This window comes from Macrobrachium nipponense, chromosome 25 (assembly GCF_015104395.2).
Source record: "Macrobrachium nipponense isolate FS-2020 chromosome 25, ASM1510439v2, whole genome shotgun sequence".
Classification (NCBI taxonomy): Eukaryota; Metazoa; Arthropoda; class Malacostraca; order Decapoda; family Palaemonidae; genus Macrobrachium; species Macrobrachium nipponense.
Genome location: NC_087214.1, coordinates 70,312,924 through 70,329,901, shown reverse-complemented (window position 1 = coordinate 70,329,901; position 16,978 = coordinate 70,312,924). Strand labels below are relative to the sequence as shown.

The window sequence follows — 16,978 nt, the reverse complement described above, 5'->3', positions numbered from 1 at the left end:
GTTTGATGTTAACTTAGAATTTTCCCACCGACTTGAAGGATATATGGGAGCCAAGCCTAGTTTTCTTTCTATCAAAATTAGTTGTACGATGTGTAACTTTTGTTGCAGAGTTTATCGCTGTTGCACAGCTTCGAGGCACTACGCAAGGGAAAATTCTTTGCTTCCATGGACCTCCAGGTGTTGGCAAGACCAGCATAGCACGGTCTATTGCCCGTGCCCTGAATAGAGAGGTAAGAGTACATTTTTAGTTATACTTGACAGTATTCTCTTATTACCTACTTATTGTTATAGGATTAGATCTTAAACCTTCGGTAACTTTACTTTTGATACATTTCAATATTAGTCAAGTAGAAGTAACTTGAAAAGACAAAAAGTATATGAGATGGGCAGTATAGTACTAACATATGAGTATACTGTACCACAATGCAAACAGTTTCCACTTGCTTGCTTGTAAACACTAACATTCAGAATTCAAGTTTAACAGTTTCATAATTGGTCTGTAACTAATGATAGATTAGATTGGTTTAAAAAGCAGTATAATATCTCTGAGATTTCAAGTCGAACTTTTATAGTATTTCAGATTCAGTGTTGGAGGTATGACAGACGTAGCGGAAATCAAAGGTCACAGGAGGACTTATGTTGGAGCAATGCCTGGAAAATTGATTCAGGTTTGTAACCATCCGTATCCTTAATTTTTTTTGCATATATTTCATGATTCATAATGACATCCATTCTTATCAGATGGCCATGCCCAAGTACATTTCACTTTTGACAAATGGCAAGAAGTAATTCAGAACCAGTAACATAAAATAAGTAAGAAAGTAACATATATTTATTTATACATAAGTAAGAACATAACATATATTTAGTATGTAAAATATAGGATAAGTACAAATATGTACTACTTAAAAAAGTAAGTAAGCCAAGAAAGGAAAGTTTCCTTTGTGTGCACTTAGAAGTCACTGAAAAGTTATGCAAAAAGAAAAAATTGTTAAGTGAAAGAATAAAGAAAAGGAAAAATTATGCAAGTAAAGATTGTAGGTTGGGAGAAAGAGGGCCCAGTAAATTTGAGAAAGCAGTTTAGGGTATGAAAGAAATACACACAAATACAGGTTGCAAAGGTTTAAGACCAGTTTAATCTACAAAGAACCTTCTTTCTGTCCCTCGTGACTGACGAAAGTCCATTGTTTGTTTCAGTGTCTGAAGAAGACCAAGACAGAAAATCCCGTCGTGCTGATCGACGAGGTGGATAAAATCGGCAAGGGCTATCAGGGCGATCCTTCTGCTGCGTTGCTCGAGCTCCTTGATCCGGAACAAAATGCCAATTTCCTTGACCATTACCTAGATGTCAATGTAGACCTTTCCAAGGTAATAAAAATAAGTATATACCTAAGTAAATGTAGGATTTTTGTACTTCTTTTTTCCTTTCCTTATTGTTTTCTTTTTACCACATTTATCTACATTACTTTGGGAAAAGTTGGGAAAAGTATTTTGTGTGTTATGAAGTAATAAAATCTATAGTCTATAAGTTCCCACCTATCTCATAAGTATTGGATAATTAGTGTGTATACTTTGTCAGTTTATGTAACCATTAGCCTAACATATGTTAAATTTTGTGTTTCTCTGTTCTTTCTTCATTTTGCTGTCCTTTTCCTCCTATTATTTACTATGTAACCATTCATCATTACCTAAATATCATTAATTTTTCCTTACAGGTGTTATTTATTTGCACTGCCAATGTACTGGACACCATACCAGAGCCCCTACGGGATAGAATGGAGATGATTGACGTCTCTGGTTACGTAGCTGAAGAGAAGCTGGCCATTGCTAACACCTACCTCATTCCAACTGCACAAAAGCTTTGTGGAATTTCTCCTGAAAAGGTATGTGTGCTTTAAGTTTTCCTTATTTATGCAGGTCTTTATTTTTATATTTGGCTCCTTGTTTTTCTTTGTTTTATACCCCTTAGGGGTAGTGCCATCAGTGCGTCTCATAAAGTGCACTGTAAGCATGACTTCAGATTCTTTGCAGGATCCATTTGGCCCCAGCTGCAACCCCTTTTCATTCCTCTTACTGTACCACCATTCATATTCTCTTTATTCCATCTGACTTTCCACCTTCTCCTAAGAATTGTCTTCATGCTACTGCAAAGTTTTCTTCATGTTACTCCTTTCCTTTGAAACCTTTTTGCTTTCAATTGCTCTTTCAGTGCTAAATGACTTCATAGGCCTCTGGCATAAATTTCATATTCAGTCATTCATTCATTCTTTATTTTTCAGCGTACTGCAACAGTAAATTAAAATAATTTCCTGTACAGTGATACCAGAATGATTTTTAGAGCATTAATAGTAAGTCCACTATGTACTAATTAAAGTATCACTTATCACATCTCTCACTCTGGGAGAGACAGGATTCACAAATGCTTATTGACTTGAAGAGTTTACAGATTGCCTTAGAGACTAATAAGGGAGTCAGGAAATTAATCTGAAGGTTTTAGAAGTGTTTAACTATATATATTTCTCATTTTGTAGTGTTGGTTACATTTTTATGTTCCACAATCTCAGTGGATGGTATTTAAACATCAAGTTCATTTCACCTAGTTGTGTATACCGTTTGTTATGTTTTTCAAATTCTTAATTATCAACAGCTGAAACTAGAAGACAAGGCGATCGACAGGCTAATAAGACAGTACTGCCGTGAGAGTGGCGTACGACACTTGCAGAAGCTCATCGAGAAGATAATGAGAAGAGTGGCATACAACATTGCCTGCGGCGAGAAGGAGAACATCAGCGTTGAGGCAGATAACTTGGAGACATTTGTCGGGAAACCCAAGTTCAGTCACGATCGGATGTACGATGCGACTCCACCAGGTGTTGTTATGGGCCTAGCATGGACTGCTATGGGTAAGTTTCTTTTGGATGTCTGTAGTCAGAAATACAGTGAACCCCCAGATTCACGGACTGCGGATTCATGGACTCAGTATCCATGGATTTCTCTCTGGAACATTTGCCCCCATTATTTCTGGAAAATTCGCCTATTCATGGTATTTTTCTAAGAAATATGCGTATCCACGAATTCCTGTTTTTTTTTTTTTTTTTTTTTTTTTTATAAATTTCATCATAAAATGCACTTTTTTTTTTTATAAAAACTATTAAAAAAACCAGGTGTAAACATTTTTAGTGGGTTTTTCTGGAGTTTTACCCAACAAAATAGGTAGTTTTAAGCATGTTTATAAGGATTTACACTATTTGCAGGTTCTAGTACCTATCTCCCAGCAAATGGCGGGGGAGGGGGACACTGTAGTAATTGCTTTATTTTAATGTGTTATTTCCCCAGTTTATCCTCTCTTTCACCCACAGGGGGTTAGTGCTGTCAGTGCACCTCACACTGTGTACTGTTGACATTACTTAAAGTTATTTACAGTGTCCCTTCAGCCCTTAGCTGCAACCCCTCTCATGTTCTCTTTCTTCCATCCTACTTTCCACCCTCTCTTAACAAAAGTTTCGTAGTGCAACTGCAAGGTTGTTGCGCTCAATGTCCCCTTCATTGTAAATGATCTCATTGGTCTCAGTGCTTAGCCTTCGGCCTAAATCCTTTGTTACGTTCCATTTCCATTTCTATCCTCTGTTTTGTTAATATCATCATCATCATGAAATGTCCTGCCCAGACAACTTAGGTACATTTCCTATATTTAATCAGCATTATACACGGTAGGCTTACGGATATTTTGAAACCGGGTAATTGATCAATTCCAAAACAAAAAGTGACTCCCCTACACATTATTTTCATAATTATTAAGGACATGAAATTGAAATTTGATATTGTACATGATGTGGAAGATTTTGGGTTGGCGGTTACATACAGAAAATCTTATATTGAGTTTTGTTGTAGATCTGTAGTGGTACATTTGAAAGGGCATTGTGTATGGACACTTGAACTATATGAAGTAAGACAAATCAGAGTGCTGAAAAGATTCATACTGTAGAATCCTCTGAACACCTGTAGTAGTTGTAAATTTCTACATTTCAAAACTAACCTTTCTACATTTCATAACTAGTAACCCTTTGGGTCACTAGTACTTCAAATATTGAAAATTGTTACAGTTTTCTGGTGGAATAGGAATTTGATTGCTTTGGCTATTGTTAGCCATTCAAAGAAGTATCCTTTAGAATGAATCTTAAATTTGCAGGTGGTTCGACCCTGTATATCGAGACAACGGGTCGCGCTGTCGAAGGAGACCGAGAGGGCAGCTTTGAAACGACTGGTCACCTGGGAGATGTCATGAAGGAGTCAACGAGAATTGCCTTTACCTATGCAAAGCAGTTTGTTGCCGAGAAATTTCCAGACAGCACTTCACTGTTGAAATCTCACATTCATCTTCATGTTCCAGAGGTAATGTTAGTTTTATTTTGTATATACTTTCTTCAGTTCCCATGAAGGTCAGTTTTCTGCAAGAAATATTGGTACTTCTCCCCTGAAGCTGATAACTGGAAGAGGTTTTCATGGACAAAAATGTTTTTGCCCTTTTGCTTACAAGGGCAGAGTTAAACACTGCAAAACAAGCCTGCTTTATTTACCCTGAAAACATGGCAGGCTTTTAAAACCACACCTTATGGTTTGTTCTGATGTTTTCTGCGAATCTTGTTAGCTTAGCTTTTGGCAGAATGCAAATATTGTTGAAACCCTAAAGGGCCATACACACGATCAGTATTTATTACCGAGTGAAGTGTCAGTACATTCAGTGATGTGACATCAAGAGGTTGTCGCTGTTGCGTTCTAGTAAAATGGGAAATAAAGAGAAAGCATGTATTGCCATTATTTTGGCTTTCTCGTTAAAGCGAAAACGGAATCTCAAAAAGTGGGTTAAAGACTGGCTTGCAAAACGTAAGAATGATACTCATTTAAACCTGTTAAATGAGATAAAAACTACAGACATGGAAGACTGTGCTCATTATTTTTCGATGGATGAAATAAGTTACAACAGACTTTTAGAGATGTTGAGACCATATATAATCGAGAAGAATACAGTTATGAGGGAAAGCTTAGATATCTACCAATGAAAGACTGGCTATTACTCTCCATTATCTGACAATTGGATGAAGCTTTTCCAACTACGTTATTCAGGAGTCATGTGAAAATCAACAATCGCCAGAATAGTACATGAAACATGTGAAGCCATAATTACTGTCCTCAAGGATTACATTAAAGTAAAATAAGCAAGAATTGGGTATTGATTCAGCATATTGTAGACATAATTTATTTAATGGTAATACATTTCATTAATAGTCGTTGTCCCCTTCACCTAGAAAGTCATGGAAATATTGAGTCATTGGTTGTAATTGTATCATGGAATTGTTTACTGGGTCGCTATGGCTGTTGTAATTACTTGCTGATGAAGATGGGCGAGATAATGGTGCATATAAGGTGTCACTACCTGAATCGTTAATCTTAACAGAATTTCGCTTGTGACTGATAAACTTCTTCAGTGCCATTTGCTTTAGAATTATGGATTCTTTTTTTAACTCTTTGCAAAAGTTGCTTTGCAACGTATTTCTTTTCTTCTTTACATCTTCGCCACTTGCATCAATTTTGATTTTCTTATATAATTTCAATAATATCTCATATGCTGCTTTTCCATGCTGCTTGTTCCATGTTTTTTTTTCATAACAATTATTTTCACTCCTAATATCGCACAACTCTGGTAAGTGACGATATAATAATAAAATAAAACCGAGAAGATCCATTTTCCCTTCTTCCTTTCCTGCCATTATAACTAACACAGCAGCTTGGATAGTACAGATGGGAATGACAGTACAGCTAACACACCATCAGTAATATAAGGCCCGTCCAAATACTGATGACTGGATTTTGAATCAGTAACCACCATTTTGTGATACTGATGGTACTTCAGTATGACGCACAGACCGTCAGTATTACTGACAGCACACAAAATAATGACAGGAATACTGATTGTGTGTATGGCCCTTAAAACCCAGAGTCTAAAAAACAGTAGAACCTTCCATCCTTGGGTAATTGTGGTTCTTCCAAAAGTTCTGTGAATGCCAGAATTTCATGCAAGCGTTTTAACTAGGCATTTCTAATCTCATCAAAAGTTTGTACAGAGTAGGTCTCGTTATCCCAGATGCCTGGATTTCTTAAGAGTTTTTCAAGCAGCGGAAAATTGTATTTATTTCTGTAAGGAACATTGAAAGTTATTTCCCTTTACACATCATGGATTACATCCATCTCGATGGCTACATGTGGCCTCTTACTCTGAGTTGAAATATTACTGTGAAATCACAAAAGAAGGGCAGTAGTACTTTGCAAAGGAGGATGTGTTGAAAAGAGAAATTGAGTAGATTCATTATTTTTCAAAGCAGAAATTAATATTAGGATAAAGGCTGTCAAAACTGTTGAGAATATTTGTAGACCTGGATTTATGACCAGGTTTTGGGTTTAAGCCTTTACAATTGCTGGCCACCACTTCTTGCAGTCAAAGTACCTTGATCGTATTCAGTTTGTGGCAGTGTAAAATATGCATTTAATTAGTTTTTCAAGTTATCTGTCGACAGTGAGTTTATCATTGACTTTGTGTTTCAGCTAAGTACCAAGTATGTGTGTCTCATTATACACCCTGAATAAAAAAAGTCAGTGGTAAACTAACTATGGATGCAGTTTGAAAAAAAAATTGAAAAGTTGTATAACTCAACACTGCCAAAAAGGGACGATATATGAACTCGGGATATTATAAAAGCCTGATATGAAGTAAGTAGATGTTTATTCATTAATTTTCTTGAGTTTACAGATTTTTCATCTGTATTCTCTACTGATATTGTAAAACTACACCCTATAAGTAGATGATTATTCATTCATTTTCTTTAGTTTACAGAATTTTCATCTGTACTCTGTACTGATATTATAAAACTACACCTTATAAGTGTGCTGTCATCCTCACCCAACAGGGAGCAACGCCAAAAGATGGCCCTAGCGCAGGTGTTACCATCGTGACGGCCTTAGTATCGCTCGCTCGGGGAAAACCGATTCGGCAGAACATTGCGATGACCGGAGAGTTGTCGCTAACGGGTAAAGTTCTTCCAGTCGGAGGAATCAAGGAAAAGACAATTGCGGTAAGTATTTTAAGGGATGGTAATTGCACTGTTATTAGCGACTAGTTAGTGATTGCTGAGTCCTGTTTCTAGACATTTATAGCTTACTAGAAGGATTTGAGCTTCTCTGACAGTGGAAATTGATGGAAAGAAAGTTTAAAGGCTATCTAGGGACAGTTAAATTGAAAGAGGTCCAATGTAACCAAAGAAAAATAAGTGGCAGAAACACCTAAACAGGTTCATTTATTCTTTCATGCTTAAATAGGAAAGAAAATTAGAGATTTTGGGCAGCCAAGTTGAAAGAGACCTAATGTAACAAAAGAAAAACTATTAGTAGAAGCACTATACAGATCAATTTATTTGTTTATGCGTACAATACTGTACCGTACAGTTTATGAAGGTTTTCCAATTCCCCAGGTCGTTACTATGACAAACCTAATCTTGTCCATTTTCAAGCCTAACTTGCCATGGAATGTAAGGTTAATGTATTTTAATTCTGATTATCGCAGGCAAAACGTGTTGGAGTGAACTGCATCATCTTACCGGAGGAAAACAGGAAAGACTTTAGCGATTTGCCAGAGTTCATAACGGAAGGTTTGGAAGTCCACTTTGCTAACCAGTACGCCGATGTCTATAAGGTTGCCTTTCCTGAATAATTCCTGACACAAAAGAATATGTACAAAAGCCTCCTATGTAAAAATTTACTTTTCATCTCTAGTTGTGAATAAGAAGAGTTATATTTTGTCATAATGTTATGCAGCTTGTGATATGTGGTTGGATGCAAGTGATATTAGTGTTAATAAATGTTATAGTATTGTTCATTATCATACCTCTGGTATTTTTATTCTAGACAATACAAGTGGGATCTAACATACCCAAATTGTTTCTTTATAATGACTTAAAGATCTAAGGATTGTATGATTTTGGTAATGTATGCCTGGAGATATAAATACTGTAGAAGGGGTCTTCGTCAGATAAATGGGAAAGGTTTTCCAACCACTGTATACCACCAGTGGCAAGGGTTGTGCTGTTCTTGTCTGTGCAGGAAGATACCTGAAAAGATCAGTACTCATTTGCATATGAAATTAAAAGGTACACTGGGACTCCAACAACTAATCTCTGACCTAATGTCACCTGATCATTAGTTGCTCTGTCAGTGTCCTATAATAGCTGACCAGCCAAGCCTAACTGTTAAGGCATAATGAACAAACCAATTCCCTTAAGTGGTCAACATTTATGGTTTTGATATGCTGTTCTGTTTAGTTAATTCCAAGATTAAAACTTCAGTTTTATATATTCATTATACACATGGCATAACAGGATTTATTTTTATATGTTCTCAATGCTGGTATTTTCTAATGGAGGAGATTATATTGCAAATTACCTTCAATCCTTCACCTGGTATTTGCAAGGACTTTCTAGCTGTGATGAGTGTTATATTTGCTTGCCATCTGTTATGATACTCATTCTTGCTTAAGTTTTAAAGCATAATACATTTACTTGTATTTTATTTGGTAGGTTCTAAAAAGGCAAATTACAATACCAAAGGGTTAAATGGACTATTTGAAAAGCACTTTGTAAGTGCTTGGTAAGTAACCCGGTGGTGTTAGATTCAGATTGGCCTGTCAGGTCGTTGCAATGGAAGGAAAGTACACAGCTACCAAAATATTTTAGCATAACAAAACCTACCTGAAATGAAACAGTTTTGAAAAATATACAACTTTATTTACATTAGAACTATATAAACTATATAACAGTGCCTTTATATAACAACGGAAGGTGAAAAATTGACGTGACATTCTTCAACTTGCCGCTTCAATTCGTCTGCGCTGTACCCCACAACACTCTTCAAGTCCAGTACGAATTTGTAAACAAACCTCTTGCCATAGACTTTCGAAATCATGTCCCCTTCGTAGTAGTATCTGAAATTTCATTTTTTTTATTTTTCACATCCTATGATTATAATTACTACAGAACTTCTCAGTAATGCACTGTGAATGTGCAGTGCATTATTACCCTAATACTATTCTCGTATTTTAATTCATTTTTTATTTTGTAACATATTTATTCTTTTTAAATGTGGATCTCTTTTTGCTGTATTTCCCTTTATCTCCTTCCTTTTATTTCTTCCTAATGAACATACTCTTGGGAAGCTTGAACTTCAAGTCAATGGCCTCTGTGGGCCTGTTCCGTATGAATAGGTTTCATCCTCTGAATACGTAACACAATAATAAATTGACTAATAAAAACACTTCATAATAAACTGACAGAGGTGTATTAGTTCCTGAAATCTAGTTTTGTGTTAAAATGTACAGAAAAGAAAAAGTAAATTCAAAATCACAACAAGCAAAGGTTTACCTTAAGGCTCGGGAGAGTTTCTCGTAATTCATCCTCGGCTTGTTCTTCCGCTGGCCCCACAAACTTGCGACAACTTCAGGCTGGTGCAGCCTGAATTCACCATCATTTCCACACCAGGAAATAATTGGATATAACTGAAACAGAATTCCTTAAAGTTTGTGGCGTATTATGTTAATGATACTACTCTTCACTTTTCCAAGTTAACTTGCTCTGAAATCATTACTTTAGGCAGGCTAGTAGTATTCTATTTGCCTTGGAGTTCAAAAGGACAGTACATAATCAGTCCATATGTAAACAACTCTAGTCTGTCAAACACTTATGATTGCCAGGGTGTGATGAATAAGAAATTCCTGTGCTGAGAAACATCTCACTTTTGTGATAAAAGTTTGGGCTTAGATGAGCTCACTGCTAAATCTCATTTCCATGGCACGGCACAAAATTAAAAAGGGCAGCAGAGAAAAGATATTAAATGGCAGTTCTCGGTCAAAGCCATAAACGGGATTACATTATGGGAAAAATTTAAACTGCTGAACAGATCTGGCTGCACTGCTTTTGCCATACCTGGCAACACCCTAGTGATCTTAAGAGTGTTTTACAGACAATGTCGACTATCATGTCAATCTCCAAACCTTTGGCGTGGTGAGCAGCTCCAAAAGAAACTGCCACAACTGAATCTGCTGAGAGCTTGTGCTTCCTCCCTCACCACTCTCGCCATTTTCAGCTTTTTCCGGCACATCTTTAGGGATCTTTTCTAAAGCATTCTTTGCCTACATGAAGAAGGAAAAAGGAAAAAAACAGTGCTGTGGTTAATACAGGAATATACGGAGATAAAATTGTCCTTCATTATGTCTTTCTTTCTTTTTTTTTTTTTTTTTTTATCAAAAAAAGTTATCTCGGTTAGGATCAATCTGTACTGGCATGTTGATGCACTTTAAACACACTTCTTACAGATACATTAAATAATCGGGAAACATACAGATGAAGGCTAGTGATCAGTACAAAGAAGCTCATCAAACCATTGACTAAATAATCCAATCCAATCCTATCAATACTGACAACAAGTGTAGTATATATTCTAACTAGATGAGATGACCACATTCAAAATACGTACCTGGACTGCGTCAGTTTTGATGAAGGACATGCTCGAGTTGCTCTTGGGTGGCGCAGGCTTTGGTACTGCAGAATTTGGATCACAAACCACAGCTGGAGAAAAAATCACGTTATGGTTAGAAGCAGTATTAGGTAAGAAGATTTAGTCTATCTAGCTGGTTACCCTCTTTGATAAAAGGATTTTACTTATACCTGTACATTATTAACAAGTTATTCACTGCAGGGCAAAAATCACTGGAGGTGCAGCAAGGTGGACAATCCAGGTATACATATATTTAGACATGAACTAATCTGAACAATTGATAAAACTCATATCACAGCTATTAATTAAAATCTTAAAATTAAAGTAATGTACACCAGATATACTCTGTAACATCAAAACAATGATAAACTATTTCATTATATATTTTACCAAAAACTGAAGAGGTCCTTCTTACCAACAACATTCGTCCGACGGAGAAGTTCGAAGTGCATGTAAAACATATCTGCAGGATCCTCTGGGACAAGCTTTTGGAATTCTGTCTGACCTAAAGAAAACAGCTCTTTCCCATTCCTATTCCAACATGTGCTGTTGACGTTTATTCCCTGCAGACCAAACTGGTAAATGGCCCACAGCAGCCAATGCCGTACATGAGCTGCTGACCATTCGTGTGGATCTGAAAGATGGAATGGAGTGAAATATAAAATTCGGGCCTCGGGCCAAATGCTAAACCTACGAGGTAATTCAGCGCTGAAAGGGAAATTGAAAGTAACAAGATCCTAAAGGTGTAACAGGAGGATAACCTCACTGCTGCAATATGAAACAAATGTTAGGGGGTGGAAAATAAGATTGAACATGAGAATATGAACAGAGGTAAAAGGAATGAAAGGAGAGGCTGCAGTTTAGGGGCCCCAAAGGAATGCTACAAAGAACCTTAAATAATGTAGTACCTACATTGCACTGACAGCACCAACCCCATATGGGGTGAAAGATTGAACAATTAACCATTTAATAAGTGAGCGTAGTTGCAATACATCTGAAATCTTTTTGCAACTGCTTAAGTGCTATAGTTACACATTTTAATTGTAGGCATTTTACTAGTATGACTAATGCCAAGAAAAAAAGTTAAATCTGAAAATACTGTAAAAGTCACACAAAAAAAAAAAAAAATTTGTATCTCCTAATATAAAGATGTCGCAAGACTGACAAAAAACTACAAATTTCTACAATTTACACTAGCAATTTCAAAACTTCCAAAAACCTGTAATATGTAGTGTACTGCATCCCTTGAAGTTCAATTAAATCTTACCCTGGGGAATTTTCAACACGCGCTGCAGTTCTTTGAACGTCGGACACACAATCCAGCGCATAGTCTTCAAAATCTTGTTTGGCTTCCCATCATCATTGCCACTTGCCTTCTTCTCTGGACTCGCTATGTCCTCGGTCTTCGAAATAGGAGAGGATTCTGCTGTGTGACAAAAAGAAAATGTGATTATTACCGGCATTAAAATTACTTAACTGAACCACATCACATTTCTAGAATCATTTGCATTGCCAAATGATCTGATGTTGAATTGAAGCCAAAAATTCCGAATTCACAGGGTTAATCCAAAGTGTTTCTACCAATGACAAAGATTCCAAATCCATTCCTCTCTTATTCAATGGAAATATGAAAGAACTCATAATGGAACCTCGGATCACTCCTTCCCATCTGATGACTTCTTTAATAACGAGGCAGAAAGTGGATGTACAACCCAACAGTGAAAGAAAAACATGACATACAAAAAATATAAGCTCCCAAATACCCAGAGTGACTCGAGTGATTTGAGGACAACACTTTACTATCTAACTTGCCTCAAATGAGCACAAATAAATCATAAGCACAGGTGAAAATGTAGCCCATACGTACTAAAAACATCACAAAGTGAACGAGCATTCAGTAACTGTAAGGTTTAACTTACATAAATATGGACTCTGATATACTAACAGTTAAACTTTTGCTTTACATACCTTCATTTGATTTCAAGACATCAAGAATGTCAATGTAGCCTCTGGAATCTTCAATATCTTCTTTCACTGCAAACTGTATCTGTACAGTTCCACTGCTTGTTCCACATTGTTTCTGCAGGGTATCGTCATCTCCCAGCTTGAAAGAAGGAAAATTCATTACTAAACTGATTGTCAGATTGCCATTAAGTAAGCAAACTGTAATTCCACAAGACTATGTACGGCAATTGATAATTTTACATTGAATTTTGGGTTTTTTTTTTTTTAGATAATGATTAAAAGAAATTGAATTTTATGTCTTTATGTACGCCAAGATTGTTGGAAAACCAGAAAGAGCAACAGGAATGATAAAGAACACACAAGGCCAAGAAGAAAAGTCCAGTGCTGAAACAATGAACAAGGAAGTGTATAAATAAATATGAATCTAAATTCGTCTTTTCAAGGTATTATATCTTGTCTGAACAAACACATTTCAATGCAACATTGTACTACTTAGTTTTGTTGCCACATAAACCTACAACAAATCACACATTGCAACTCACCTCCATTTCGGAAAGAACTAAGATGCGGCAATCTTGTAGGTCCAGATTAAACGCCTCTTCGGCGCGTGATTTGAAGGTCCCCATGGTTTCACTAATGTCCATGTCGATGGCATAGATCTGCATGGCTTCACTAAAAAAATTAGATAAAATAACAATTTGTTGAAAATTGTATTTTCCTAACTATGCAAACCTGAGGTCCTTTAACAATAGGAATGTAACTTGCGGCAGCTGGAACCGGTCGTAAGCTTCGAACAAGGGAGTTCGGTAGTTAACTGCTTGTCCGACAGTCAGCGCACCGAGCGACTGGGAGGTGAAGATTCACTTTGCTTTAGGCCCAGGAAAAACACAGAGTGAGGGGTGGCATGAGGTGGGACTATGTGTAAAGGACCTCAGGTTTCTATAGTTTCTTGGTGGGAGGAATCTGAGTCAATGAACAGACTGGTGTTCGTCCAACCTGGTTCCCTCCCTGGTCGTAAGAGCAGAGGGAGGGATCCTAGCCTCTGCCCAATGATCGGGGTATGTACCGCAGGATCAATGGTCAGACCTCTGGACCCAAGTAATAAGAGGGAGGCCAGCGTACCTCTTAAAACTAGCAAGCAAGAACTTGTTCCTATTGCAAGAGGCAATATGAAGTCATGGGTTTGTCTCTTGTTGGCTTCCACTTCCCCCCCTTGTTGGGGAAAGTGGTGGATAATCGCTCCTATCCCTAAATGAAAGGGGTAGGATGGGGCTCGGTTGAGTAGCTCACCTGCATCGGTCTCCTGTTCCAGCGAAGTGATGACCGCGTCCCTCTGCCCACAGGTAGAGGGGGAGAAAAAGATGGGGAAGAGAAGCCAGTCACACTATCACTCACTCATCCATTCGTGCAGTCACACAAGGATGCGATGCTGTTCTGTCCGCTCAGGTGCTGGGTAAGCTACACAACTTGTTGAGCAGCCACCACGGGTCCCAAGGAAAAAGTGTCCAAAGACCTGTGGGCTATATCCCGAAGGTAGGAGGAGGTGAAGGTGGTCTGTTTGGTCCAGACCCCCGCCTTCAGGACCTGCGCCACGGAGAAGTTCTTGCGGAACGCAAGGGAAGGACCAATACCTCTGACTTCGTGGGCTCTCGGACGAAGGATATGGATGTGGTCGCTACCATCAGCCTCATACACCCTCCTGATCACCTCACGCAGCCAGAAAGAAAGTGTTCTTGGACACTTCTTTCTTGGTCACCCCGGTGCTAACGAAGAGGCGTCAACACTCAGGCCTGAGTTCTCTTCAGATAGTGCCGTAGCACCCTCACATGACAAAGCAGCATCTCATCCACATCGTTGTCGGTGAAGTCCAGCAGGGAGGGGATCGTAAATGACTCAAACCAGTCATCAGGGACCGAAGGATTCTGAGTCTTCGCTACAAAGTTCAGGACGAAATCGAGCGTCACAGATCCCCATCCTCTGGTATGCTTGACGTCGAAGGATAAGCCATGAAGTTCCCCTACTCTCTTCGCCGATGCCAGGGCCAGCAAGAAGAGGGTCTTGAGGGTCAGATCCCTGTCTGATGACTCTCGGAGTGGCTCGAAGGGTCTTCGAGTCTTACTCCTAAGGATGAGAGTCACATCCCACCCCGGGGGCCTGAGTTCCCTGGGTGGACAAGACCTCTCGAAGCTCCTCATTAGCAGGGAGATCTCGAACGAGTTCGAGATATCCACTCACCTCAGTTTCAGGACTAGGGCCAGGGCGGCCCTGTATCCTTTAACTGTGGAGACGGAGAGGAGCTTCTCTCGGCGAAGGAAGACAAGGAAATCCGCTACCTGCTGAAGAGTGGCTCTGAGAGGAGATAGACCCTGTCTACGACACCAACCACAGAAGACGGTCCACTTTCCCTGGTACACAGCTGCAGAGAACTGTTTGATGTACCCAGCCATCTCTGTTGCTGCTCGGCGAGAAAATCCTCTCGTTCGCAAGAGATGGTGGATAACAGCCAGCCATGAAGATGAAGGGACTGGACTGACTGGTGGTACCGTTCCACTGTGGCTGGACGAGAAGGTTGTGCCAAGAGGGAATCTCTCTCGGTGCTCCTGCAAGAAGAGCCAGCAGGTCCAGATACCAAATGGCCTGAGGCCATTTGGGAGCCACCAGGATCATCCGTAGATTCGGGATGACCAGCACTCGGCTGATCACCTTGCGAATCAGACAGAACGGAGGGAAAGGCGTAAACGAAGAGGTTGTCCCACGGGTGTTGAAGAGTGTCCTCTGCAGCTCCCCATGGGTCCGGCACAGTCGAGTAGAAAACCTGAAGTTTCCTGTTGTGCTGGGTGGCGAACAGATCCACGGCTGGACGCCCCCACAGGTTGAAGAGCCTTTCCGCCACGTCTGGGTGTAGGGACCATTCGGTCCTTATCACCTGATCCCGACGGCTGAGCTTGTCTGCTACTCATTCCTCTTGCCTGGAATGTAGCGGGCTGACAGCTCTACCGAGTGAGCCACAGCCCACTCGTGCACCTGCAACGTCAACTGGTGCAACGGGAGGGACACTAGGCCCCCCTGTTTGTTGACGCATGCCACTACCGTGGTGTTGTCGCACATCAACACCACCGAGTGTCCCATCAGACGGTCCTGGAACTCTTGGAGAGCGAGGAACGCTGCCTTGAGCTCCAGGACTTTGATGTGAAGGTGCTTGTCGTGATGATCCCACACTCCTGCAGCCAGCAACTCCTCCAGGTGTGCGCCCCATCCCTCGGTTGACGCGTCTGAAAACAGCAACATCCTGGGAGGGGGGGGGGTGCAGAGAGGCACTCCTCTTACGAGATTCCTGTCGTCCAGCCACCAGGCTAGGTCCTGCCTCACCTCCTCTGTGAGGGACACGGGGAAGTACGGCGGATCTCTTGCCTGTAACCAACTCTCCTTTAATCTCCACTGGAGAGACCGCAGGTGAAGATGCCTGTGAGGGACTAACTTCTCAAGTGACGACAGGTGGCCAATCACAACTTGCCACTGCTGAGCTGCCTGTTCCTGCCGAGACAGGAACTGGTAGGCTGCCTCCCTGAATCTGCTGATCCGCGAGTCTGCGGGGAAGACTCGTCCTGCTACCGTATCAATCAGCATACCCAGGTACTTCATCCTCTGCTTGGGCTCGAGATCTGACTTCTCGAAGTTCACCACGATCCCCAGATTGCGGCAGAACTCGAGGAGTCGATCCCTGTCCCGTAGCAACTAACTGCGAGCGGGAGCTCGCCAGGACTAACCAGTCGTCGAGATACCTCAAGAGACGTATCCCTGGCGAGTGGGCCCAAGCAGACACCAGAGTGAACACTCGCGTGAACACCTGTGGGGCGGTTGAGAGACCGAAGCAAAATGCCCTGAATTGTAGAAGCCCGGTGACCGATCCCTGACGATCTCCACAGCTCCTTTGCTCAGCATGGCTTGGGCTTCCTGCCGAAGTGCTACGTCCTTGGATGTTCAGGGTACGTAGGTCTGAAGGTGGACCGGGTTGGAGGTGAGGGGTGGCCGAGACTCGAAGGGTAAGAGATACCCCTCCCGAAGGACGTCTACTATCCAGGTCTCTGCTCCAAAGCACTGCCATGTTGCCCAATGGCTCGCCAGGCACTCCCCCACTTCTGGCAGCAGGTGAGGGGGAACGCCGTCCCTAGCGTTTCCCACCTCTCTTCGGCTTTTTCTTCCCAGCTCCCCCTCGTGAGAAGGAGGGCTGGTTACAGTCACTCCTAGAAGTCGAAGGCAGAGTCTTTCCCCTGGGCCTTGACAATGCGATTGTCTTGGCCGCAGAGGAAGCGCTAACCAAGCTCTTGGGCTTGGCCGCAGTAGCTCGAGACTGCCCAGACTGCCTGGTGTACTAGACGGTCACTGTCATCAGTGTGCCATCGCTTAACCGCAACGT

The 16,978-nt window shown here is 40.5% G+C and overlaps 2 protein-coding genes across 4 annotated transcripts in view; one reads left to right on the top strand and one right to left on the bottom strand.

Annotated features, from left to right (window-relative positions):
- Window positions 1-7,935, top strand: part of LOC135199524 (lon protease homolog, mitochondrial-like) — a 120,285-nt gene extending 112,350 nt beyond the window's left edge. The window contains exons 13-20 of the mRNA XM_064227649.1: window positions 109-230; window positions 573-668; window positions 1,198-1,368; window positions 1,716-1,883; window positions 2,648-2,903; window positions 4,190-4,392; window positions 6,963-7,127; window positions 7,616-7,935. Coding sequence (XP_064083719.1) covers window positions 109-230; window positions 573-668; window positions 1,198-1,368; window positions 1,716-1,883; window positions 2,648-2,903; window positions 4,190-4,392; window positions 6,963-7,127; window positions 7,616-7,762 — 1,328 coding nt within the window. The 3' untranslated portion in view covers window positions 7,763-7,935. The remainder of the gene's footprint in view (window positions 1-108; window positions 231-572; window positions 669-1,197; window positions 1,369-1,715; window positions 1,884-2,647; window positions 2,904-4,189; window positions 4,393-6,962; window positions 7,128-7,615) is intronic.
- Window positions 7,936-8,809: 874 nt separating this feature from the next.
- LOC135199523 (DNA-binding protein Ets97D-like) overlaps window positions 8,810-16,978 on the bottom strand; it is a 33,736-nt gene continuing 25,567 nt past the window's right edge. For 2 of the 3 annotated variants that reach the window (XM_064227647.1, XM_064227646.1), the window contains exons 3-10: window positions 13,104-13,233; window positions 12,565-12,700; window positions 11,864-12,022; window positions 11,012-11,230; window positions 10,576-10,667; window positions 10,094-10,231; window positions 9,465-9,598; window positions 8,810-9,028 (exon numbers count right to left, since the gene is read on the bottom strand). In XM_064227647.1, the coding sequence (XP_064083717.1) occupies window positions 8,869-9,028; window positions 9,465-9,598; window positions 10,094-10,231; window positions 10,576-10,667; window positions 11,012-11,230; window positions 11,864-12,022; window positions 12,565-12,700; window positions 13,104-13,233 (1,168 nt within the window). In that variant the 3' untranslated portion in view covers window positions 8,810-8,868. The remainder of the gene's footprint in view (window positions 9,029-9,464; window positions 9,599-10,093; window positions 10,232-10,575; window positions 10,668-11,011; window positions 11,231-11,863; window positions 12,023-12,564; window positions 12,701-13,103; window positions 13,234-16,978) is intronic. The other variant, XM_064227648.1, reaches the window with a different exon arrangement.